The sequence below is a fragment of the Chlorocebus sabaeus genome, chromosome 8, assembly GCF_047675955.1.
Source record: "Chlorocebus sabaeus isolate Y175 chromosome 8, mChlSab1.0.hap1, whole genome shotgun sequence".
In the NCBI taxonomy this organism is placed as follows: Eukaryota; Metazoa; Chordata; class Mammalia; order Primates; family Cercopithecidae; genus Chlorocebus; species Chlorocebus sabaeus.
Window position 1 is genome coordinate 69,829,477 of NC_132911.1, and position 26,036 is coordinate 69,855,512.

The 26,036-nt window shown below is 41.1% G+C and overlaps 1 protein-coding gene across 3 annotated transcripts in view; it reads left to right on the top strand.

Moving 5' to 3' along the window:
• The first annotated feature begins 1,050 nt into the window (after positions 1 to 1,050).
• Positions 1,051 to 26,036, top strand: part of MTFR1 (mitochondrial fission regulator 1) — an 87,760-nt gene continuing 62,774 nt past the window's right edge. For all 3 annotated transcript variants that reach the window (XM_008000761.3, XM_008000762.3, XM_008000760.3), the window contains exons 1-2: positions 1,051 to 1,140; positions 24,778 to 24,923. In XM_008000761.3, the coding sequence (XP_007998952.1) occupies positions 24,858 to 24,923 (66 nt within the window). In that variant the 5' untranslated portion in view covers positions 1,051 to 1,140; positions 24,778 to 24,857. The remainder of the gene's footprint in view (positions 1,141 to 24,777; positions 24,924 to 26,036) is intronic.

The following is a 26,036-nucleotide window of genomic DNA, read 5'->3' on the forward strand; positions in this document are numbered from 1 at the left end:
AGCACTCACTTCTCAGGAAGTATTCCCTGAGACATTATGGAGGCGCCGAGGCTCCCACCTCGATTCCATTATAACATTTGATCACGTATGTTAAGTTTGTGCTTTTGTTTAGTTTGTGTTGTCTCCTCGTCATCATGTAGGCTCACTTAGGGCGTGGCTCAAGGCTTTTACCAACCTTTCTGCTGTCATAGTGGTCCCCCAACAAGCCCTTGTTGAGTAAATGAGTTAATGCTCTGGGTGAAGGAGGAAAGCCCTCACTAGGAAGAGACTTGTGTCATCCAGGGCAAGAACATCAGAGATCCAGTGACAGCCCAGCGACCTCCGGGATCAATTGCAATAGGAGGGTAAGAGAGACAGCCAATCAGCAACAGCCATACAGAAATACGGACAGGTTTCCTGCCCTACATAGGAATCTTTCATCAAGCCTACGCACATTACTATACTGCATAAGTTAGCTATAAATGTAATAATGATATTTTCACGACAATTATTGGAAATCCAGAGTGTCCCAGAGTATTCAAATCTTTAGAAAGCACGTTCCCCAAATGAATCGGACTGAACAGACGCTAGAACTGAACACGGTAAAGTAAAATACTTATCCATGAGGCACTTTGTAACCCCCGCACTCCTGTTCTGCCTAAAGAGAAACATTCCTGATGTGAGGTCCGCACAGGCATTATATCTGCCGGGTGGACACAGGTCCCTACAGCGTGCGGTGAAATGGGCTCCACATGTTAGGTTAACAAAGGCTTACGACTCGCAGCCTCTTTCAAGGTAATACACATCTGCGACTACATTCAGAATGTGGATGTCCCTAAGCCCCTAGAGCATGAAGCTGACAAAAGCACTTCCCAGGGCAGCACAGTGAAGGCACAAAGCAAGGTCCGCACAAAAGCACACGCCCCTCGCAGAGCTCCGCGCGTGCGCATACCGACTGTGAAACGCCGCAGCCGGCTTGCGGAGCAGTTGCCGCGCCCTCCGCCGGGCTTCTTGTGCCCGCCTCCGAGCCTGAGGAAACAGCTGATTGATCAGCCTGGCTCAGGCTTGGGGCGGGGATTGGCTGATTGGCAGCAACGCCACGGGACAGCGAAGCTGGAAGCCTGAGGAGCCGGAGCGGGTGCTGGCTGCCGCGCGGCGGAGGTGAGTTGGGTGGGAACTCGGCAAAGCGGTTGGCGACGGGGTAATAAAGTCAGCTCCAGGCCTGACGGCCATGGGATGCCCTGGAATCAGGACAGGAGCTGAAGGAGCTCGGTTCGGGAACGCAGGGAGACCGGCGGGATCCTGGGCCGGTTGGGTGTTTGCCCCGCGGCCGGGAGGCAGAGACTGCCTTGGCTGAGGGCGCGTGGGTCCGGGGCTCCGGAGAAGCCGAGGGAGATCGGCTGACTTGCCCTGAAGGCTGAGACTCGCCCACCCGCCTATCTACCCCTATGCCTCTTGCCCCCTCCCCCGACCTTCGGTCCATCTTTCGGACCCCCGTTTCCCGCGGCGGCCGCCAGGCGGCGGTCCTGGGGCGACCGCCCTTCGCGGCGGCTCCCTTGGGGGCTGCGCCCTTCCCGGGCTCGGGAGCCCGACTGCGCGGGTGCACTCAAGCCGGCGTCCGAGAGGAGCACTGCGCTCGGTGGTCTGCCGGAAAGTTTAACCAGCTTCGCGTGGTTGCTGTGTCACTTTTCGCCTCCTAAAACTTACCAGTGTATCTGCTGACCATGACCAGAGTTTGCAGGAAGCCCCAAAGCCGGCCTTTGGGCATTAACAACAACAGCATTTTATTATGGAAATCTTCAAACTGTGAGAAATTGAACAAACGATATAAGGAATTCACTGTACTCATTACCCAGTTTCAGTAATTATCAATACGTGGGCAGTCTTGCTCCCCTAATCGGGGTTATTTTGCGTTTTTGAGACAGGGTCTCTGTCACCCAGGCTGAAGTGCAGTGGCGGGATCTCGACCCACTGCAGTCTCCGCCTCCTGGGCCCCAGCGATCCTCACGCCTCAACCTCCCCGCTAGCTGGGACTACAGGCAGGCGTCACCAAGCCCAGCTAACTTCTCCCCCGCCCCCTGCCCTTTTGTAGAGCTGGGGTCTCCTTATGTTGCTCAGGCTGTCTTTGAACTCCTGGGCTTAAGCGATCCTCCCTCCTTGGCCTCCCAAAGTGTTGGGATTACAGGCAGGAGTCACCGCACCCGGCTACCCTGGGTTATTTTGAAGCAAATCCCAGACATTTTATCATTTCAGTTATTTTATATATTTCTATGCTCTGTCATGATAAATAATCATACGTATAATAACTTGCTTTCTAGAGGGGTCAAGTAAAATAAGGGACATATTAAAGTGTAGACAGTGCTTATTTAGTTTGTACTACCAGCATTTAGGTAACTGCTACAGTGAGTCTCATTATCTTGCGCTCAGGTTTTCAAAATCGGAGTTACCAGATACTCTAGACAGTAGTGCTCTTGCTGTTGAATAGTAATAATTGTATTGATAATTTCTATTTGTAGAGTTCTTAGTATATATGAAGGACTATGAAGTAGTTTCCACTTACTCATTAAATGTTTACAATAACCCTATGAAGTAGGTGTTATTATCCCCGTGTTAGAGTTAGGGGAAAGAAATTTGGAGAGGTCACAATTTTCCTAAAGTCACACTGCTGAAAAAACAGGGGTGGGGGATAGAATTCAGAATGCTAATCTTGGCCTTTGTCATTGCAAAGTTCCTGCTCTTTTAACTGTAACTGAATGTCCTAAGAGTTGTGGAACAAATGGAACTGCTGTGGAAAATTATTTCTGTTAAGCTACAGATCAGTAATGGAAAAAAAAAAGCCTGAAAATTTACACAAATACAAACAATAGTGAGAGAGGTATGTTTGTTCTTTGAAAAGTTAAAGATTATTCAACTAAATTTAATGTCCTGAGAAGACACAATTCAACAAATACAAGTGCTAAAGATTTTATTCTTGGCCAGGTGCATGGCTCAGCCCAGCACTTTGTGAAGGCTGAGGCGAGAGGACTCCTTGAGACCAGGAGTTTGAGACCAGCCTGGGCAATATAGTGTGACACTATTTAAAAAAAAAAGTAAAATAAACATTTTATTCTTTAATATGTGACCAGTTAAAGGGAAAAGGAAAATATGCATCAATGAATAGTGTCTACCACTCCTTTAGCACATAGCTTATATTGGATATTAATACTGAATATTTCATTTGTATCCTTCATCCTCCCAATCTTAAACTACTAAGACAGCGTTTTCCTCCAAATAGTGTTTGATGAATAAGGAATGAGATAGAAACAGTTGGGTCTCCTCTACTTATTCAAAGGACAGTAGAGAAGGCCTATTAGCTTGGAGTTTAGGAATCCTACTGGATAGGAGTAATTCAGAAGTCCAGAAGTCAGGTCAGACTCCTTTGTGAAGGAACTTGAGCGCCACATTTAAAGAGTTTAAACTTAGTGAGCAAAGAAGTGACATGATCAAAGTCATCTTACGAGAAGATAGATACAGGAAGATAGCTGGTACTGTCAAAGGTGGCTTTACCAGCTATGTGAAAGGATTAGCAGTGGGTCGACCTGATAAACATAAAGGAAATAGACATGGGGAACTGGCAAATTTATGGATATGAGGAAAGAACCAGACAAAGAAAACAGCCTGAAAGAGAGAAAAGAGCATGGTATGTAGTAGGATTTTTTTTGTTTTGTTTTGTTTTTTTTGAGATGGAGTTTCACTCTTGTTGCCCAGGCTGCAGTGTAGTGGCGTGATCTTGGCTCACTGCAACCTCTGCCTCCCGGGTTCAAGCGATTCTCCTGCCTCAACCTCCCGAGTAGCTGGGATTACAGGTGTATGCCACCACGCCCAGCTAATTTTGTATTTTTAGTAGAGACAGTTTCACCATGTTGGCCAGGCTGGTCTTGAACTCCTGATCTCAGTTGATCCACCTGCCTTAGCCTTCCAAAGTGCTGGGATTACAGGTGTGAGCCACCATGCCTGGCCTATAGTAGGTTTTGAAGTGATGATACACTTCATTTTCCATGGGTTTGTTTTCTTGGGCCATCCTGGTGATGAGTTGGTGATGAGTTATTACTGTATCACTGTTCTTTGAAGTGGTAATTACCGCCCAGCTACTGAACTATTCTTTTATATACTTATTAGATGCTATTGATAGAAATTACACAATTTAGATAAGCAACAAAAAAAAGACCCTGTAATCCTACCCTTTGAAGATAACCACTGATGATGGAGAAAAGGTGATAACAGTTTTTGTTAACATTTATTTGATTACTGTTCGACATTTTTCACATTTTATTTTCCATCTGTATTTCTGCTTGTAAAATGCCTACTCATGTACTATGCCTATTTTTCCATTGGGCTTTTGATCATTCGTTTCTTTATTTGCAAGCACTTTATATTCATTAGGGATATACATCATTTGTTATATTAAGTTGCAAATAGGTTTCTTAATTACATGGCTCTTCTCAAAATCTTCAGAGTGGCTAGTAAAATGAAAAAGATGACAGCTGGGAGAGCACTCAGGGCTGCTGTTTCAGGGACCAGAACATGCCACCTCTGAAACAATTCCTTCATTTTATGATACTGAAGTTATTGTCAGCCAGTCAATCTGCAAGTCATTTTTAGCAAATAAATTGTTTTGTGTAAATGTTTGGTATCATTAAAAAGATTTTTTTTCTGCTCCCACTCCACTGGGAGATATCATTTAACAGATAATTTATACAGCTGGAGTTGACTAGTGTGAGTTGGTTGTGGTTAAAATGTAAATAGTCAGACAAGTTAAACAGGAAAGTTAAATTAAGTCTCCATGATTGAAAAAACATACATTGTAATATACATATTAACATATATAAAGCAGTATAACTAAGATCTTTTTAAACCTTTAAGATATTTTATTTTTTTTAGAGACAGAGTCTTTCTTACTTTGTTGCCAAATTGGAGTGCAGTGAGGCTATCATAGCTCTGAGATACTTTATTAATTTTTTCCCCCTCCTCCCTTAGTTACTTTTTGAAATGGATTTCTTATATACTAGTAAATACTGATTTGATATACAGTTGGCCTTCTGGATTCATAGGTTCTGTATCCGCAGATAGAAAATATTTGAAAAAACAATGATAAAGTAACAATATGACAACAAGAAACAATACAAATGAAACAATAGACAACTGTTTCCATTATATTAGGTATTATAAGAAATCTACAGATGACTTCAAGTATATGAGAGGATGCGTATAGGTTATATGGAAATACTATATCATTTTATCTTTTTTTTTTTTTTTTTTTTTTTTTTGAGATGGAGTTTTGCTCTTGTTTCCCAGGCTGGCGTGCAATGGCACGATCTCGGCTCACCGCAACCTCCACCTCCCAGGTTCAAGTGATTCTCCTGCTTCAGCCTTCTGAGTAGCTGAGATTACAGGAGTCCACCACCATGACCTGCTTATTTTTAATTTTTAGGAGAGACAGGGTTTCACCATGTTGTCCAGGCTGTCTTGAACTCTTGACCTCAGGTGATCCACCACCTGAGCCTCCCAAAGTGCTGGGATTACAGGCGTGAGCCACCGCGCCTGGCCCATTTTATCTTTATTTTTATTTTTGTGGGTACATAGTATGTGTATGTATTTATGGGGTATGTGAGATATTTTAATACAGACATATAATGTGTAATAATCACATCAGGGTAAATGGGGTATCCACCTCAAGCACTTTTCCTTTCTTTGTGTTACAAACAATCCAATTATACTTTTAGTTATTTTTTAATGTACAATAAATTATTGTTGACTATTGCCATCATGTGATGCTATCAAATTCTAGGTCTTATTCATTCTAACTGTATTTTTGTATGCATTAACCATCCCTACTCTACTTCCCCCGCCCACTGTCCTTTGCAGCATCTGATAACCATCCTTCTGGGGTTTTTTTTTTGTTTGTTTTTGAGATGGAGTCTCGCTCTATCACCCAGGCTGGAGTGCAGTGGTGTGATGTGGTCTTACTGCAACCTCTACCTCCTGGGTTCAAGTGATTCTCCTGCCTCAGCCTCCCAAGTAGCTGGGGTTACAGGCACCCACCACCACGCCTGGCTAATTTTTGTATTTTTAGTAGAGATGGGATTTCACTATGTTGGCCAGACTGGTCTCAAACTCCCAACCTCAGGTGATCTGCCCGCCTCAGCCTCCCAAACTGCTGGGATTACAGGTGTGAGCCACCGTACCCAGCCTAATTTTTGTATTTTTAGTAGAGACAGGGTTATGCCATGTTGGCCAGACTGCTGGTAACCATCCTTATACTCTTTTTTTTGAGACAGAGTTTCACTCTGCAGTGTCCGCCTCCCGAGTTCAAGCAATTCTCTGCCTCAGCCTCCTGAGTAGCTGAGATTACAGGCACCCACCATCATGCCCAGCTAATTTTTTGAATTTTTAGTAGAGACGAGGTTTCACCATCTTGGCCAGGCTGATCTTGAACGCCTGACCTCGTGATCCACCTTCCTTGGCCTCCCAAAGTGCTGGGATTACAGGCGTGAGCCACTGTGCCTGGCCAACCATCCTTATACTCTTATCTGCATGAGTTAAGTTGTTTTAATTTTTAGGTCCCATAGTAAGTGAGAATATGTGAAGTTTGTCTTTTTCTGCCTGGCTTATTTCACTTAACATAATATCCTCCAGTTCCATTCATGTTATTTTCAAATGACAGGATCCTATTCTTTTTAATGGCTGAATAGTACTCCATTATGCATATGTATCACGTTTTCTTTATCTATTTGTCTGTTGATAGACATTTATTTAGTTGCTTCCAAGTCCTGGCTGTTGTGAATAGCTCTACAACAAACATGGCAGTGCAGATATCGCTTCAATATACTGATTTCCTTTCTTTTGGGTCTATACCTACCAGTGAGATTGATGAGTCATATGGTAGCTCTATTTTTCGTTTTTTGAGGAACCTCCAAACCATTCTCTATAGTGGTTGTGCAAATTTACAATCCCACCAACAGGGTATGAGGATCCCTTTTCTCCATATCCTTGCCAGCATTAATTATTGTCTGTCTTTTGAGTATAAGCCATTTTAACTGGTGTGAGATAGTATCTCATTGTAGTTCTGATTTGCATTTCTCTGATGATGGGAGCACTTTTTTTATATACCTGTTTGCCATTTGTAAGTCTTCTTTTGAGAAATGTCTGTTCAGATCTTTTGGCCGTTTTTGAATTAGATTATTCAATTTATTTCCTATTGAATTGTTTGAGCTAATTATGTATTCTGGTTATTAAACCCTTGTCAGATGAATAGTTTGCAAGTATTTTTTTTCCATTCTTTGGGTTGTCTCTTCACTTTGTTGATTGTTTCCTTTGCTATACAGAAGCTTTTTGACTTGGTGTGATCTCATTTATCCTTTTTCGCTTTGATTGCCTAATACCCCATGTGGGGTGCTATTCAAGAAATCATTGCCCAGACCAATGTCCTGGAGAGTTTCCCCCAATGTTTTCTTGTAGTAGTTTCATAGTTTGAGGTCTTAGATTTAAGTCTTTAATCCATTTTGATTTGATTTTTGTATATGGCAAGAGATGGGTTGTAGTTTCATTCTTCTGTATGTGGATATCCAGTTTTCCCAGCACCATTTATTGAAGAGACTGTCTTTTCCCAATGTATGTTCTTGGCACCTTTGTTAAAAATGAGTTTACTGTAGACGTATGGATTGATTTCTGGGTTCTCTACTCTGTTTCATTGGTCTATGTGTCTGTTTTTATGCTAGGACCATGCTGTCTTGGTTACTATAGCCCTGTAGTATAATTTGAAGTCCAGTTTTTTTTCTTTTTGCTCAGGATAGCTTTGGCTATCGTGGGTCTTTTGTGGTTCCATATAATTTTTAGGATTATGTTTTCTATTTCTGTGAAGGATGTCATTGATATTTTGTTAGACATTTTGATAGACATTTCATTGAATCTGTAGATTACTTTGGGTAGTATGAACCTTTTAACAATATTGACTCTTCCAGTTCATGAACGTGGAATATTTTTTCCGTGTGTGCCCCCTTTAATTTTTTTTTTTTTTTTTTTGAGGCAGGGTTTTGCTCTATCATCCAGGCTGGAGTGCAGCGGCATGATCACAGCTCATGGGCTCAGGCGGCCCTCCTGCCTCAGCCTCCCATGTAGTTGGGACTACAGGCACATGCCGTCATGCCTGGCTAATTTTTTTTGAGACGAAGTCCCACTTTGTCGCCCAGGCTGGAGTCTGGGGTGCAGTGGTGCTATCTCAGCTTACTCCAACCTCTGCCTCCCAGGTTCAAGCAACTCTTGTACCTTGACTTCCCAAGTAGCTGGGATTACAGGTGTGCACCACCACACCCGGCAAATTTTGTGTTTTTTAGTACAAAAATACAAGCTGGTCTCGAACTCCTGGCCTCAAGTGACCCTCCTGCCTCTGCCTCAGCCTCCCAAAGTGCTGGGATTACAGGTGTGAGCCAACACATCTAGCCCTTAATTTTTCTTTTTTTTTGTAGAGTTGCGTCTCACTTTGTTATCCAGGCTGGTCTCGAACTCCTGAGCTCAAGTGAGCCTCCTGCTTTGGCCTCCCAAGGTGCTGGGATTACAGGCATGAGCCACCACCCTGCCCCTCTTAAATTTCTTTCATCAGTATCTTATAGTTTTCATTGTAGATATCTTTCACTTTGATTTCACTTTGGTTAATTCCTAGGTATTTAATTTTATTTGTGGCTATTGTAAATGGGATTCATTTTTTGATTTCTTTTTCAGATTGTTCACTGTTGGCATATAGAAATGCTACTGAGTTTTGGATGTTGACTTTGCATCATGCAACTTTATTGAATTTATGAGTTCTAATAGTTTTTTGGTAGAGTCTTTAGATTTTTCCAAATACAAGATTACATCATCTGTAAACAAGGATAATTTGACTTCTTCCTTTCCTATTTGGATGTCCTTTATTTCTTTCTCTTGCCTGATTGCTCTAGCTAGGACTTGTTACTATGCCATTTTATATAAGGCACTTGAGTATCTATAGATTTTGGTATCCACGGGGTTCCTGTAACCAATCCCCTCTGGATACTGAAGGACAATTGTATAATGTGTACTGGCAGGAGGGTAAACTGCTTTCCTAAAGAGATGATTTTAGGTGGAACAAGAATCAACTTTGTATTTATTTTAGTCAGGATATCCTTTTCTGTCTGTTTTGGCTCAGATAGGGAGTACAATGTATAGTTAAGTACTTTAAAGTATATCCTGGAACAAACTTTGATTGCTTAAATATTATTGCTTGACAAGAGGCTAAGTTTAATTTTTAAAAAATGAGTTTATTTAAGACTGGGCACGGTGGCACATGCCTGTAATCCCAGCACTTTGGGAGGCCGAGGTAGGTGGATCACCTCGATCACCAGGCAGTTCGAGACCAGCCTGACCAGCGTGGTGAAACCCTGTCTCTACTAAAAATACAAAAATTAGCTGGGTATGGTGGTCTGCACCTGTAATCCTAGCTACTCGGGAGGCTGAGGCTCAAGAATCGCTTGACCCCGGGAGGTAGAGGTTGCAGTTAGCTGTTATCGTGCCACTGCACTCCAGTCTGGGCAACAGAGCAAGGCTCTATCTCAAAAAAAAAAAAAAAAAAAAAGAAAGAAAGAAAAAAAAAGAGTTTAATTTAAATTAAAACATTAAGAGCATCCAGATATGACAAAACTCATAAAGCAAGTATGAAGGTCTGAGAAATATTAGTATAGCCTGTAAGGGTTCCCAAAGTTTATATATTGCTAATGTTTATTATTTACTTAGATGGTCCAAATTAGAATAATTTTTATGTTTTAACTTTTTAGATTTCAGTTATTTAATTTAGAAAATGTTACTAATCTTGAAAAATTACAAAAGTTATCTGGGTATGGTGGCTCACGCCTGTAATCCCAGCAATTTGGGAGACTAAGGTGGGAGAATCACTTGAAGCTAGGAGTTTGAGACCAGCCTGGGCAACATAGTGAGACCTCATCTCTACCAAAAATTATAAAGTTAGCCAGATGTGATGATATGCCTATAGTCCTAGCTACTTGGGAGGCTGAAGCAGGAGGATCGCTTGAGCCTGGTAGCTTAGGGCTGCAGTGAACTCTGATGGTGCCATTGCACTCCAGCCTGAGTGATAGAATGAGACTTTGTCTCTAAAAAAAAAAAACAAACAAAAAACCAAAAGTGGTACATATATCCTACTGGGAAAAAAACAACAACATACAAACAATACAGGAGTGCATGAGCATATAATAAAAGTGGAGGGTCTCACCACCAAGCCCTCAGATACAGTAAGTGTTAAGTTTTGGTATGTTTTCAAATTTTTCATCTGTTTCACCACTGTTTCTGTTGCTTTATTGGTTTTTAGTTATTTTTAATGGAATTACATATACGTGTTTGTAACTTTTTTCATTCAGCATTTTATTATGAAAATTGTTTCGTGTATAGCTGTATCTTTGTTCTTTTAAGGGCTATAAGCTTAGAATGGGCATATTTAATTTATTGAATTTATTTTAACCATTTCCCTATTGATGGTCATTTAGATTGCCTTTGGATTTTCTCTTTCACCATAATGTTTCAGTAAATACCCTTACCAGCTTTCAAAAACTAAACATCTTTCTCCTTGAAGAAAGGTATAATTTACTGAGTTCTTCCAGTAAAACAGTTTTTTTGTGTGTCGTGTTGTGTTTTGAGACAGTTTCACTCTGTCACCCAGAGTGGAGTACAGTGGCGCACTAATAGCTCATTGTAACCTCAAATTCCTGGGCTCAAGCGATCCTTCTGCCTCAGCCTCCTGTGTAACTGGGACTACAGGTGTATACCACTGTGCCTAGCTAATTTTTTAAATCTTTTGTAGAGATGGGGTCTTGTTATGTTGCCCAGGGTGGTCTTGAATTACTGGCTCAAACAGTTCTCCTGCTTCAGCTTCCCAAAATGCTGAGATTACAGGTATGAGCCTCTGTGTCTGGCCTGGCAATTTTTTATACATATAATATGCAAGGGACAGTAACTATTACACAACTTATCAACGTCAACTTTATAGTGATTTTTCATCACTTCCTTGGGCCTAAGGGTAACATTTTTAGTCATTGTTGACTTCCAAGTACTTTATTTGCTTCTACTGATGTCCAGCCCAGGATCACTTAAGATATTTGAATAGTGTTTTCAAAAGATTGTTTTAAAATTTATGCCTCAGTACTTAATTCATCTGCATGTGGCTGCTTAAAATATTCTGTCAGTCACTGTGGGGTTATATTTCAGAGATTCTCACATGAAAGTGTCAGCCTTTAGTTCAAATATGAATATGACCTCTGTCTCTAACTTCTTTTGAAGATAACATCTAAAAATGTCCTTCAGAAGTTTAATTTTATATCTAAATTGCATTAACTTGAAAGAATTTTTGCCAAGTTTGATTAGGCTGTGTTCATGGACCTCTTATCTTACTAGTTTTTGTTTTTGTTGAGAGATGTGATATAGGTCATGAGATTTATTCGCTTGTGGACTGAAAAAATGACGTATGTCCGATCTTGTGCTGGTACTGGGAGTAGCAATGTAATTAATTTTGCATGAACAGTATGGAACATTAATTCTAAATCACTACCAGTAAATTGTACCCACAAATTGAAGATTGTATTTTGTTTTATAGTATGGTAAAGTGTTTTGACTTAAGTATCAACTAGACTGATGTGAAGGACAGCAGTGGTCCCTAGACTTGAATTTCAAAGTTTAATTTTCAAAAGGTAGTATAGGGGCCAGGTGCAGTGGCTAACAACTGTAATCCCAGGACTTTGGGAGGCCGAGGCAGGTAGATAACCTGAAGTCAGGTGTTCGAGACCAGCCTGGCCAACATTGTGAAACCCTGTCTTTACTAAAAATACAAAATTAGCTGGTCATGGTGATGCGCGCCTATAATCCTGGCTACTTGGGAAGCTGAGGCATGAGAATCGCTTGAACCCAGGAGGCAGAAGTTGCAGCGAGCTGAGATCACGCCATTGCATTCCAACCTGGGTGACAGAGAGAGACTCTGTCAAAAAAAAGTAGGATAGTGGGTTGATGTAGGGTTGACAACTAAACATTGTGACAAGTAAGGACATTTAAAAAAAAAAGTTGTAGCCGGGCATGGTGGCTCATGCCTGCAATTCCAGCTATTCAGGAGGCTGAGGCAGGAGAATCGCTTGAACTTGGGAGGCAGAGGTTGCAGTGAGCCGAGATCGTGCCATTTCTCTCTAGACTGGGCAACAAGGGTGAAACTCCATCTCAAAAAAACAAAATGAAAACAAACAACATTCATCTACTGTCCCTATATGATAAAAGGAAAGTAACGTTTACACCATAAGCATAGGAAGGTCATAGTCTCAAAATAAAGGACAATAACTTCATTCTTTAATTTTTATTTTATTTTTTTGTTAGAGCCAGGGTCTTGCTCTGTTGTCCAGACTGGAGTATAATGGTGCACTCATAGCTCACTGTAATCTCAAACTCCTGGGTTCAAGAGATCTTCCTCCCTCAGCCTCGTGAGTAGGTAGGACTACAGGCATGTACCACCATGCCTGGCTAATTTTTTTTTTTTTTTTGAGATGGAGTCTTGCTCTGTCGCCCACGCTGGAGTGCCATGGCATGATCTCGGCTCACTGCAACTTCTGTCTACTGGAGTCAAGTGATTCTCCCACATCAGCCTCCCAAGTAGCTGGAATTACAGGCACCTGCCATCATGCCCGGCTAATTTTTTTAGAGACGAGGTTTCACCATGTTGGCCAGGCTGGTCTCCAACTCCTGACCTTACACTGATCCGCCTGCCTCAACCTCCCAAAGTTCTGGGATTACAGGTGTGAGCCACTACGCCTGACTGCCTGACTGCCTGGCTAATTTTTAGTTTTAGCCAGGAAAAATTTAAATTTAGCCTGGAAATTTCTGTGGAGAAGGTGTTTCAGTTTGTTGCCCAGGCTGGTCTTGAACTGTAGGCCTCAAGTGATTCTCTTGCCTCAGCTTCCCATAGTGCTGAGATTATAGACATGAGCCACCACAACTGCAGGACAGTAATTTTCAACTGAATACTTTTTTTTCTCTCTTTTTTAGTTCATAATCCTCATTTATTCATTTACTTTTTTTGTTTTTTGAGACGGAGTCTCACTCTTATTGCCCAGACTGGAGTGCAATGGAGTGATCTCTGTTCACTGTAACCTCCGCCTCCTGAGTTCAAGTGATTCTCCTGCCTCAGCCTCCCAAGTAGATAGGATTACAGGCATGCACCACCATGCCCGGCTAATTTTGTATTTTTAGTAGAGATGGAGTTTCACCACGCTGGCCAGGCTGGTCTGGAATTCCTGACCTCATGTGATCTGCCCACCTTGGCCTCCCAAAGTGCTGGGATTATAGGCGTAAGCCACTACACCCAGCCTATTTATTTATTTTAAACCAGATTTTATTTTTAGAGCAGTTTTTGTTTTTGTTGTTGTTTTGGTGGGGACAAGCCATATTCACACCATAGCAGAGTTCAAACTAAATCAGTTATATGGTCTGGGAACAGTGGCTCATGCCAGTGCTTTGGGAGGCTGAGACAGGAGAATTGCCTGAGCTCAGGAGTTTGAGGCTAGCCTGGGCAACGTAGTGAGACCTTGTCTCCCAAAAAAAAGTTGAAAAAATAGCCAGGCATGGTAGTGCATGCCTGTAGTCCCAGCTACTCAGGTGGCTAAGGCAGGAGGATCGCTCGAGCCCAGGAGTTTGAGGCTGCAGTGAGCAATGATCATGCCACTGCACTCCAGCCTGGGTGACAGAAGAGTGAGACTCTGTCTTCCCCCCCCCCCAAAAAAAGCACTAATTGGGTAATGATTGTCTTCCTCTGAGTGGTAGGGAGAACAATGACTTCATATTCCTTTTTTAATTTAATAACATAATAATTGTACCTATTTATGGATACATCATGATGTTGCAATACATATAATGTATAGTACTCAGATCATGGTAGTCAGCATATCCATCATCTCAAACATTTATCATTTCTTTGTGTTGGCAACATTCAGTATCATAGTCCTTATTTTTATTTTCCATCATTTGGCCTTAAAATGTGGACTGTCATCTGTGTTGCAGTGATATAGTTTGCCTTATCTCTTAGTATTCTGAGAATAGTAAACGTTATTCTAATGATGATTTAGCCAACCATATAACTAAGAATATTCTGTTAATCTTCTTAGATATTTTCCCCAACTATAAAATGAGTCAAACTCATCTTTCATAATGAAAATATAGTTAAATGGCCATTTCCTTGAATAGTTCTCAAAGACGTTCTAAAAATAAGCCCCATCATACCTTTGTAACTGTAAATTTTTGGCATCTTAAATGTAGTGACAACATTGTCATTATTGCTAACAGAATTATTATGAAACTATTTACTGCTGATAACTTTTTATTATAACTATCTCAAAAACAGATATTACATTAGTTGAAGACAGTATTATTTTATATTATCTTCAATTTGACTGCTGTAAATTTTAGTTGAGCTGCATACTATTATATATTTTCACAGTGTTGGTAGAAGAAAAAGAAAGTCTATTTCCAATATTTATCTAGGTTTCTCCTCTACCAGCTGCCAACCAAAATTAATTTGCTATTTCTTATAGTCTATGCTAGAGTAGTCTAGAATATAAGCCTATACCATCTTCATAACATTTCTAGGAGTTGAATACACACACACACACACACATTTTCATTGATTCATAAGGAACCTAGAAAACAAAATGCAGCCTGATTCTTAGCAATTTTTAAAAAAATCTTGTTTATTTTGAAGTGTAACACAGAAAAAAGTACAAACATAAATTACAGCTCAATAAATTGTCACAAAGCAAATATCCATATAATGACCACCCAGGTTAAGAAATAGAATATTGTCTGTACTTTGGGTAGTTTTGCTTTTGAGCAAGAGCTTTTAAAAGATCTTAGAAAAATAGTTGACAGGAAACAGCACTGAAGTAAAATGTAAGCGAATAAGCAAGCAGAAACCCTTTAAGAAGGTTGTAGCTGTAGGAGAAGCAGTATTCTAAAGGGAAGCCAAGTTTCCTCAAGGGAGGGAAGTAAGCTAGGGGAGTTGAGTAGTGAGTGAATCTGTTGAAGATAAGATATGGAGTTGGGGGATGTTTATAGACAAACAAGTTCCAGAGAGCACTGTGAAGAAGTTTGGAGGAAGGGGTAGCAGCAGGAGTCCACCATCTATGTCACTTCCCTTCTGTGTTTAACAAGGACCGTTACCTTTCTCAAATCCTTTCTCAAATTTTTCTTTTTTTGTGTGTGATAATACCACTCTTATTTTTCTACTGCTATTTTGATCTTTTTTTGGTTAGTGTCTGTTGGATATAAAAATGCTCCAGGAATAAATGCTCGGTGCTGCAAAGTGGAACCAGCACTCAGGCAAAAGTTTTCTCACCAAGGCAATTTACTATTGCAGAAGGGTGCCACCCACATCAATCAAGATCACAAAAGCACACAGAACAAAAGAGAGGAGGTTTTTGTTGTTGTTGTTGTTTTTATATCTCTGATGTGTAGCCCTTACCTCTGTGTCACTCCCACATAGGCTGGGGTCGGACCGCACAGTCTAAGCTGACCCCATTGGCTACTTGCAAATATTTTTCTAAATATGGAAGGGAAGGGGGACATGAGGTACAGTGGTGAGATGTGCAGTTTCCGGGGAACAATAGGTGCAGGTAACCAAGGGAACAGATGTGAGTTATTGATTAGATCTGACAGGAAGGGGGTAGGTTGTTTACAGTAACTAGGGGCAAGGAGGCATGTAGAAAGAGAAAGTTGAGTTTGAGAACAAAGGACAAGGAAGTTAATAGGCTAAACCTTTGAAAAGAAAGATACTGATTCATTGAATCTTACAGTGTCTTTTATTTTTTTCTGTTTGTTCTACAAGTATTAGTATTTCCTGAGCTTTCTATCAAGTCTTCCCTTCTTACTTTATACTTTATATTACTCATTCCATCTGTGTTTTTCTAGCCAGTGCTCTGTATTCTTTAGCCTAGACTTAAGAAACATCTTTTCCTGGCAAATCAGGATAATTTTGCAATTAATAATTTGAAAAAAACATCTGTGAGCCAGGCACGGTGGCTCACACCTGTAATCCCAGCACTTTGGGAGACTGAGGCAGGTGGATCACCTGAGGTTGGGAGTTCAAGACCAGCCCGGCCAACATGGCCAAACCCCATCTCTACTAAAAATACAAAAAGTTAGCTGGGTGTGGTGGCGCGTACCTGTAATCCCAGCTACTTGGGAGCCTGGGGCAGGAGAATCTCTTGAACCCAGGAGGTGAAGGTTGTGGTGAGCGGAGATCGTGCCATTGCACTCCAGCCTGGGCAACAAGAGTGAAACTCTGTCTCAAAACAAAACAAAACAAAAAACATCTGTGGTGGTTAATTTTATGTATCAACTAGACTGGTCTGAGGGATGCCCAGATAGCTGGTAAAACATCACTACTGCTTTGTATTTGTGAGAGTGTTTCTGGAAGAGATTAGCATTTGAATCTATAGACTGAATAAAGGCATCACCAATCCCTTGAGGGCCTGAATAGAATAAAAGACAAAGAGAGAGCAAATCTGTACTCTGCTTGAGCTGGGATATCCCTCAGGCCCTCCCTCAGGCCTTCTCACTCAGACTGAGATTTAACACTGTTAGCTCTGTTGGCCTCCAGCTTGCACATAGCAGATTGTGGGACTTTCTAGCCTCCATAATTGCGTGAGCTCGTCCCTCATAATAAATCTGTTTCTATGTATCTATATTCTGTTACTTCTCTCTGGAGAACCCTGACTAAATACACTGTTTAAAAAAGGAGCAAAACTTGCACAGAGATGTTTAGAGCAGCTTTATTCATAGTTTATCAAAATGTGGAAGCAACCAAGGTGTTCTCCAGTAGGGGAAGGAATAAATAAACTGTGGTATCTCTGTAAAATTCTATGTTATTCCACACTAAAATGAGCTATCAACCATGAGAATACATGGAGGAACCTTAAATGCATGTTACTAGGTGAAAGAAGCCATTATGAAAAGGCTATATACTGTGTGATTCCAACTTCATGACATTCTGGAAAAGGCAAAACTATGGAGACAATAAAAGGATCAGAGATGCCAGGGGTTGGGAAGGAGGGTAAATTAATAGGCAGAACACAGGATTTTTAGGGCAGTGAAACTATTCTGTATGATATAATAATGGTGGATACATACCATTATTCATTTGCCGAAACCCACAGAATGTACAGTACTGAAAGTGTACTGTTAGGTAAACTGTGGACTTTAGATGATGATGTGTCACTATATGTTCATCCGTTGGAATAAATGCACCACTCTTGTGTGGGATGTTGATAGTGGGAAGACTGCCCAATTAAGAAATCTGTACTTTCTACTCAATTTTGCTGTACATTTAAACTGCTCTAAAAAATAAACTCTGTTTTAGTCTGTAACCCCAGCACTTTGGGAGGCTGAGGGGGTGTATCACTTAAGGCCAGGAGTTCCTGACCAGCCTGGCCAACATGGTGAAATCTTGTCTCTACTAAAAATACAAAAATTAGCCGGGAGTCCTGGTGCATGCCTGTAATCCCAGCTACTCAGGAGGCATGAGAATCGCTTGAACCTGGGAGGTGGGTTGCAGTGAGCCAAGATCCTGGCACTGCACTTCAGGCTGGGTGACAGAGCGAGACCCTGTCTCAAAAATAAATACATAAATACATAAATAAACTCTGTTTTAAAAAATGAGCGAAAGGCCAGGCGTGCTGGCTGACACTTGTAATCCCTGCACTTTGGGAAGCCGAGGCGGGAGGGTCACTTGAGGTCAGGAGTTCAAGACCAGCCTAGATAACATGGCAAAACCCATGTTTACTAAAAATACCAAAATTAACCAGGCATGGTAGCATGTGCCTACAGTCCCAACTACTTGGGAGGCTGAGGTGGGAGAATCGCTTGAACTCGAGAGGTGGAGAATGCGGTGAGCTGAGATCACACCATTGCGCTCTAGCCTGGGCAACAGAGCAAGAGTCCGTCTCAAAAAAAGAAAAAAAAAGCAAAAGACTTAAACAGATACTTCACAAAAGAAGATATCAAAATACCCCCCGAAATGTGAAGAAAACACTAGAATTGATAAAATTTAAAAAGTACTAACAATACGAATTATTACTGACAAAGATGTAGAGTACCTGGAGTTCTCTTAATTACTCATGGGAGTGTAATTTGTCCAATAACCTTGGGAAATGTTAGGCTCGCCCTTTCTCTCTCTCTCTCTCTCTCTCCCCCTTCCTTCCTTCCTTCTTTCCTTCTTTCCTCCCTCCCTTCCTCCCTTCCTCCCTTCCCTCTTTCTCTCCTTCCCTCCTTCCCTGCTTCCCTCCTTCCTTCCTTCTTTCTTCCCTCCATCCCTCCCCTCCCTCCCCTCCCTCCCTTCTTTTTTTTTTTTTTTTGAGACGGAGTCTCACTCTGTCACCCAGGCTGGAGTGCAGTGGCACGACCTCTCGCTGCAGCAAACTCCGCCTCCTGGGTTCAAATGATTCTCCTGGAGTAGATGGGATTGCAGGCATGCACCACCACACCTGGCTAATTTTTGTATTTTTAGTAGACAGGGTTTCACTACATTGGCCAGGCTGGTCTTGAACTCCTGACCTCAAGTAATCCTCCCACCTCAGCTTTCCAAAGTGTCAGGATTACAGGCTTGAGCCATTGCACCTGGCCATGTTAGGCAGTTTCTATTAAAACTTTATATATCTTTTTTTTTTTTTGAGATGGGAGTTTCGCTCTGTCGCCCAGGCTGGAGTGCAGTGGCTGGATCTCAGCTCACTGCAAACTCTGCCTCCCGGGTTTACACCATTCTCCTGCCTCAGCCTCCCGAGTAGCTGGGACTACAGGCATCCGCCACCTCGCCCGGCTAGTTTTTTGTATATTTTAGTAGAGACGAGGTTTCACCGTGTTAGCCAGGATGGTCTCGATCTCCTCACCTCGTGATCCGCCCGCCTCAGCCTCCCAAAGTGTTGGGATTACAGACTTGAGCCACTGCGCCCGGCCTAAAACTATATATATCTTATAATCTAACACTTTTACACCTGGGTACTCAAGAGAATACTCAAGAGAAATGATCATTTATGTGTACCTTGCTATCTTTGTGTAAGAATTATCTTAGCACTCTTATTTGTAATAGCTAAAAACAAACAGATGAATACATGAATTGTGCTACAATAATATAATGAAATACTTTACAGCACTGAAAAAGAACTGTAATTCATAAACAACCTGAATGAGTCTCACAGTTGATACTGTGAGAATGATAGAAGTCAGAAGGCACAACTAACACATGGTTGCAAATGTTAGAATAGTGGTGGTTAGATAGGCAAGGCATGGATATTGACTCAGTTCTTAAACTGTTTCCTATCTAGATCTAGGTGGTGGTTACAAAGGTATATACATGTATAAAAATTTGTTCGACACTTATGTGTACATTTTTCTGTGTAGGTCATACTTCAATTTAAATAAAAATGATAGGTTTTCCCTTTTTTTGGATATGGAGTCTCACTCTGTCTCCCAGACTAGAGTACAGTGGCACAACCTCAGCCCATTGCAACTTTCGCCTCCCGCATTCAAGCTGTTCTCCTGCCTCAGCCTCCCAAGTAGCTGGGATTACAGGCACACACTACCATGCCCAGATATTTTTTGTATTTTTAGTAGAGACGGGGTTTTGCCACGTTGGCCAGGCTGGTCTCAAACTCCTAACCTTAGGTGATCTGCCTGCCTCGGCCTCCAAAAGTGCTGGGATTACGGGCGTGAGCCACTGCACCCTGCCAAAGAACTATTTGACGTTTTAGTTTTTCATGCTTTTTAAAAAATTTATTTATTTATTTACTTTGAGACGGAGTCTCGCTCTGTCGCCAGGCTGGAGTACAGTGGCATGATCTCAGCTCACTGCAACCTCTGCCTTCCGGGTTCAAGCCATTCTCCTGCTTCAGCCTCCCAAGTAGCTGGGACTATAGACACGTGCCACCACGCCCAGCTCATTGTATTTTTAGTAGAGACGGAATTTCACCGTGTTGGCCAGGATGGTCTCTGTCTCTTGACCTCATAATCCGCCTGCCTCGGCCTCCCAAAGTGCTGGGATTACAGGCATGAGCCACCACGCCTGGGCTTTAATGATAGGTTTTCAAACCCCACATAAAACCACCCTTTCTCCTTGCCTGCTTTTTGCCAGTCATTTCCAGCTTTGACCTCATTTTTGGTTCTTTGTTCTTCTTATTCACCATTGGCTCTCAGAGGATTCATTTATAAAACTAATAATAGATCCTGGTAACATTAAAATATATCTGCCTGATCAAAGATATAGTCACAGACCTTTTATAGTAATCAATAAATATATATTCCTGCCAGTGCTTAGCACTCTACTACATAGTTTCATCTAGATACACTTCTGTCATCTTAGACCCACCTTCATTGAAGAGCTTTACTCTCCAGCATTTCCTTATCTGATAGCCATAATTTCTGTTATCTCCAATCAAAACCTTGGAGTAATTTGATTTTTCTCTTCTTCCTTATTGCGCTAGCCAACCACTTTACATTTGTTGTTGTTGTTTTAAAAAGAGATGGGATCTTGCTTTGTTGACCAGGCTGAACTCTTAACTCCTAAGTTCAAGGGACCCTCCTCCCTCAGCTTCCTGAGTAGCTGGGACTTCAGGCATGCAACGTCACACCCAGCTTTAGCCAGCTACTTTACCAAGTTTGGTTAATTCTTACTTTTATTGGCATCCTGAATCCATCTATTCTTTTCCATTCCTGTTAGTATTAACCTACTTTTTTAGTATTTTTACTGAAATGCCTAATGTATTATCTCTATTAATTCCTACAACTCTGTGAGTACTGTTCCTATCTGGAGATAACTTGTTAATACTTACCATTTAGTAGGTGGCACAACAAGGGTACAGACTCAAGTCCAAAGCCTTCATACTTCAATACTTTATGTCATTAGCTTGAGAATATAAATGTGTTGAAAGTTGAATGTAATCACAATATGAAAAAATTAAAATAGAAAACACCCGGCTGGGCACAGTGCCTCAGGCCTGTAATCCCAGCACTTTGAGAGGCCAAGGTGGATGGATCACCTGAGGTCAGGAGTTCGAGACCAGCCTGGCCAATATGGGGAAACCCTGTCTCTACTGAAAATACAATAATTAGCTGGGTGTGGTGGTGCATGCCTGTAATCCCAGCTACTCAGGAGGCTGAGGCATGAGAATCACTTGAACCTGGGATGCAGAGGTTGCAGTGAGCTGAGATCATGCCACTGCAGTCCAGCCTGGGCGATGGAGTGAGACTCTGTCTCAAAAAACAGAAACAAAAACAAAACACTCAAAATTTCGAATAGGTTTTTCAAACTACTCCTTTTTTTTTAGTTGCATGGTTATAGTGGATAAAGGCACAGACTTATGGAAACATCTAGTTTGAGTCCTAACTTTGCCACTTATAAACATGTGACCCTTACTCAAGTTACACTAACTGTGCTTTAGTTTGCCCCTCTACAAATAGAAGATAATTTAATATCTACCTTAATAAGGTGGTTTGTGAAAATTGAGACTTTATATGTAATGACCTAATAAGCATACAAATGTTCCTGATAATCCCGGGTACATAACAAATGTTCTGTGAAGTTAGCTCGTTATTAATATAATTTAGTGGTGTTTGGACATTTTAGCTAAGGGTTCTCATTTGGAATACCAATAAATAAAGCGGACTAAAAGCATTATTTCACTAATTCAAATATATATCAAAAGTTATTTTACACTCCCTGGCACCATAATCCCTCCCATTCACTCTGTGCCCCACTTCCCATACCCAGATATACATACTGTATATCTGATAGAATTATAAAGGTAAGTGAAAAACATATTAGAAAGTTAGAACTTTCTGGCGGGTGCGGTGGCTCACACCTTAACCCCAGCACTCTGGGAGGCTGAGGTGGTGGATCGTCTGAGGTGAGGTCAGGAGATTAAGACCAGCCTGACCAACATGGTGAAACCCTGTCTCTACTAAAATACAAAATTACCCGGGCATGGTGGTGCATGCCTATACTCCCAGCCACTTGGGAGGCTGACGCAGGAGAATTGCTTGAATCCGGGAGGCGAAGGTTGCAGTGAGCCAAGATCGCACCATTGTACTCCAGCCTGGGCGACAAGAGCGAAACTCAGTCTCAAATAAAAAAAAAAAAGGAAAGGAAGATTAGAACTTTCCATCATGTTAAAATTTTCTATAGAGCAAAATATGTATACTTTTTTTTTTTACAGCTTTTCAAAGGATTAAAAAATAATAATTTAAACTTTGGTGAATTCAGCAAACTTTCTTCTTTTTTCTTTTTTTCTCTTTTTTTTTGAGATGGAGTTATGCTCTTGTCGCCCAGGCTGGAGTTCAGTGGCACCATCTCAGCTCACTGCAACCTCTGCCTTCTGGGTTCAAGCGATTTTCCTGCCTCAGCCTCCTAAGTAGCTGGGATTACAGGTGTATGCCACCACGCCTGGCTAATTTTTGTATTTTTAGTGGAGATGGGGTTTCACCATGTTGACTAGGCTGGTCTTGAACTCCTAACCTCAGGCGATCTTCCTGCCTTGGCCTCCAAAGTGTTGGAATCACAGGCATGAGCCACCACACCCGGCTGAATTCAGCAAACTTTCTAAAATAACTGTTCTACCATATTGAGTCAAACTCTTATACCTAGGTTCTAGGTTTGTCTAATAGGATTTCTGTTTCTTTTTCCCTTTTTCTTAATATAGGCTTTTAGCTCAGATTCTCATATGAACTCACACCCTATTATACTCCATCCTGTCTTCCCCCACTGCTGTTCATTTTTACCCATGATGCACATCCTCCTCCTTTCATCAGCACTCAGCTCTTTTCAGTTTATTTTCACCCAGCACTTTGCACATTTGTGGCATCTTTACTTTTCTTCCTATTCTCTGTGTTATCTATAAAGTTATTCTCAAAATGTAGACCACAAACTGTTTCTGGTCATGATGAGATAAAGGGCTTACATCACTATGTAAGTCAACTATAGCATACAGCATACTGTGTTGTTTAGCTGACTTTTTAAGCAAGATTTTCTTTTTTTCTTTCTTTTTTTTTTTTTTTTTTTGAGATGGAGTCTTGCTCTGTCACCCAGGCTAGAGTGTAGTGGCGTGATCTCAGCTCACTGCAACCTCCACCTCCCGCCTGCCTCAGCCTTCTGAGTAGCTGGGATTACACTCATGCTCCACCACACCCAGCTAATTTTTTTTTTTTTTTGTACTTTTAATAGAGATGGGATTTTACTATGTTGGCCAGGCTGGTCTCAAACACCTGACCTCAAGTGATCCGCCCACCTCAGCCTCCCAAAATGCTGGGATTACAGGCATGAGCCACCACACCCAGCCTTTGAGGAAGATTTTCTTTTTTTCTTTCTCTTTTTTCTTTTTTTTTTTTTAAAGATGGAGTCTTGCTCTGTTGCCCAGGTTGGAGTGCAGTGGTGCCATTTGCAACCTCTGCCTCCTGGGTTCAAGGGATTCTCCTGCCCCAGCCTCCCAAGTAACTGGGATTACAGGTTCCTCCCACCACGCCCAGCTAATTTTTGTGTTTTTAATAGAGTTGGGGTTTTATCATGTTGGCCAGGATGGTCTCAAACTCCTGACCTCAGGCAATCCGCCTCCCTTGGCGTCCCAAAGTGCTGGGATTACAGATGTGAACCACCACACCCGGCCTTAAGCAAGATTTTTTAAATGAGAGAGCAGTGTATTGATTCGTATTCTGATGCAAACTCCCTTATCTTGTTAGAGACCAACACTTCCAGTAAAGTCGTCTATACCATACAAGTCAACAATGTAATTCTGTCAGATATACAGTATATTGATGGGGAGTAGGGCAGATAATGAATGGCAGGGGTTATGGTGCTAGTGAATATTAAAAGATTTATTCATTGGTTTTGGTCTTTCAGCATCTGAATTTCTGTTTTGTATTTCTCGAATTCCTTCCTTTATGATTTTTGGTGGGAAGCTTAACCTGCTTGTTACTGTAGCCAGGTGCTTGCTTTGTCAGCCTTCCTTTTACTATGACACGTGAGCTGTGGACTTGGTCTAGCAAATACACCAGTATAGACAGCATCTTTGGAGCTGGGGACATGGAAAAGGAGGAACTGCATGGACCCTGTCTGTGGTGGTAGTAACAAATGCAGTGGTGTTTTCCCAGGGCCAAGTCTGCTACAGTTTTGAACGTCCTTGGTTGTGTAGCCTATAAATTGGGTTCTCTGAAGATTGTTATCCCCCAGATATCTTTTCATAAATGTATTTTTTACTTGAATTAGCCAAACTAGGTTTTTGTTGCTTCCAGCTAAGAACACTGACTGAAAAAAATACTAACAAAAGAAAACAAAACACCTTATACCGTTACAGTTACTTTAAGCAAGCTGATCACAAGCAAATCTTTTTTTCTCTTAAATTACACATGAAGTTTTTTTTTTTTTTTTTTGAGATGGAGTCTTGCTCTGTCACCCAGGCTGGAGTACAATGGCGCGATCTTGGCTCACCGCAACCTCCACCTCCTGGGTTCAAGCGATTCTCCTGCTTCAGCCTCCCGAGTAGCTGGGATTACAGGCATGCGCCGCCATGCCCGGCTAATTTTGTATTGTTAGTAGAGATGGGGTTTCTCCATGTTGGTCGGGCTGCACATGAAGTTTTAAAAATGTTTTAGGCTTGCTCTGTGAGACATGTAGACAGTACAAATTCTAAATAATAATGATTTCATTTTAGTATTTGCATTTTAAATTTTCAGTGTGTTTTATGGACCATGTGCTGCTATGTATGCCTGAAGAAGTACTTGAAATGCAAATTTGGGGAGACTTTGCCATATAAATGCTTGGCTGGATTAAGCGCCTAATTAGGATGGTTTTTCATCAAGTTGGAGTAAGCATGCAATCGGTGAGTGTTCAAAATTCATTTTTTCAATCCCGACATTTAGATATTTTAAGAATTTTTTCTGAGAAAATGAAATAAATCTATATATGACCAACATCTTGAATTCAATATGTTTATGTACTGTTTAATTTGCTTTCTATTTAAATCATAGAAGTGAATCTTTTCTCAGTATCCAAAGTAAGGAAGTAACTTTCTGGGTTACATTGAAAACTTACCAGTATTCATGTGACCATTAAGAGCAATATATTTGTTATTAGTAAGGAAAAGGCTTAAATAAGCAGAAAAATCATTGCATAAAATATGCTTGGCTAACACTTGACAGCGCTCTTAATGTTGTAGAGTTATTAACATTGAATATTAACATGCTGTTATAACGTATTTAAACAACACGGTTGTTTAAAAGTAAGTCATGTCTCTTAAAAATAACAACTATTGATAAGAAGGAAAAAGTTACTATAATGATTATTCTATGCTAGAGATGTTAGTTTTCATCTTGACATTTTTTTATAAGTATTTTCTACTAATATATAAAGTTTGTTTAGACCTATAAATTATTAGAGCAAGTATTGTGCCAAGCACATTTTGTAGAATATTTTGTTTTACATTTTCAGATTCGTTTTTTTCATGGCTATGACATAGAGTTAAATTTTATTTATTGAAGATATAGGCAGGTTACATAATTTGAATGTGGGTATACTTTTTTTTTTTTTGACAAGGAGTCTTGCTGTATTGCCCAGGCTGGAGTACAGTGGAGCAATCTCGGCTCACTGCAACCTCTGCCTCCCAGATTCAAACGATTTTCCTGCCTCAGCTCCCTGAGTAGCTGGGATTATAGGCTCACACCACCACGGCCAGCAAATTTTTATATTTTTAGTAGGGACGGGGTTATACCATTTTGGCCAGGCTGGTCTTGAATTCTTGACTGCCCACCCTGGCCTCCCAGAGTGCTGGGATTATAGGCGTGAACCACTGTGCCTGGCAGAATATGGGTATACTTTTTAGGGCACTTTTACTTTTTTGTTTTTGTGCCCGAACTTTGAATCTCCCCAACTTCCAAGATTACATCTGTTTTCTTCAGAGATTAAACAGTAGAAACCAAATAAAATTATCTTTCTT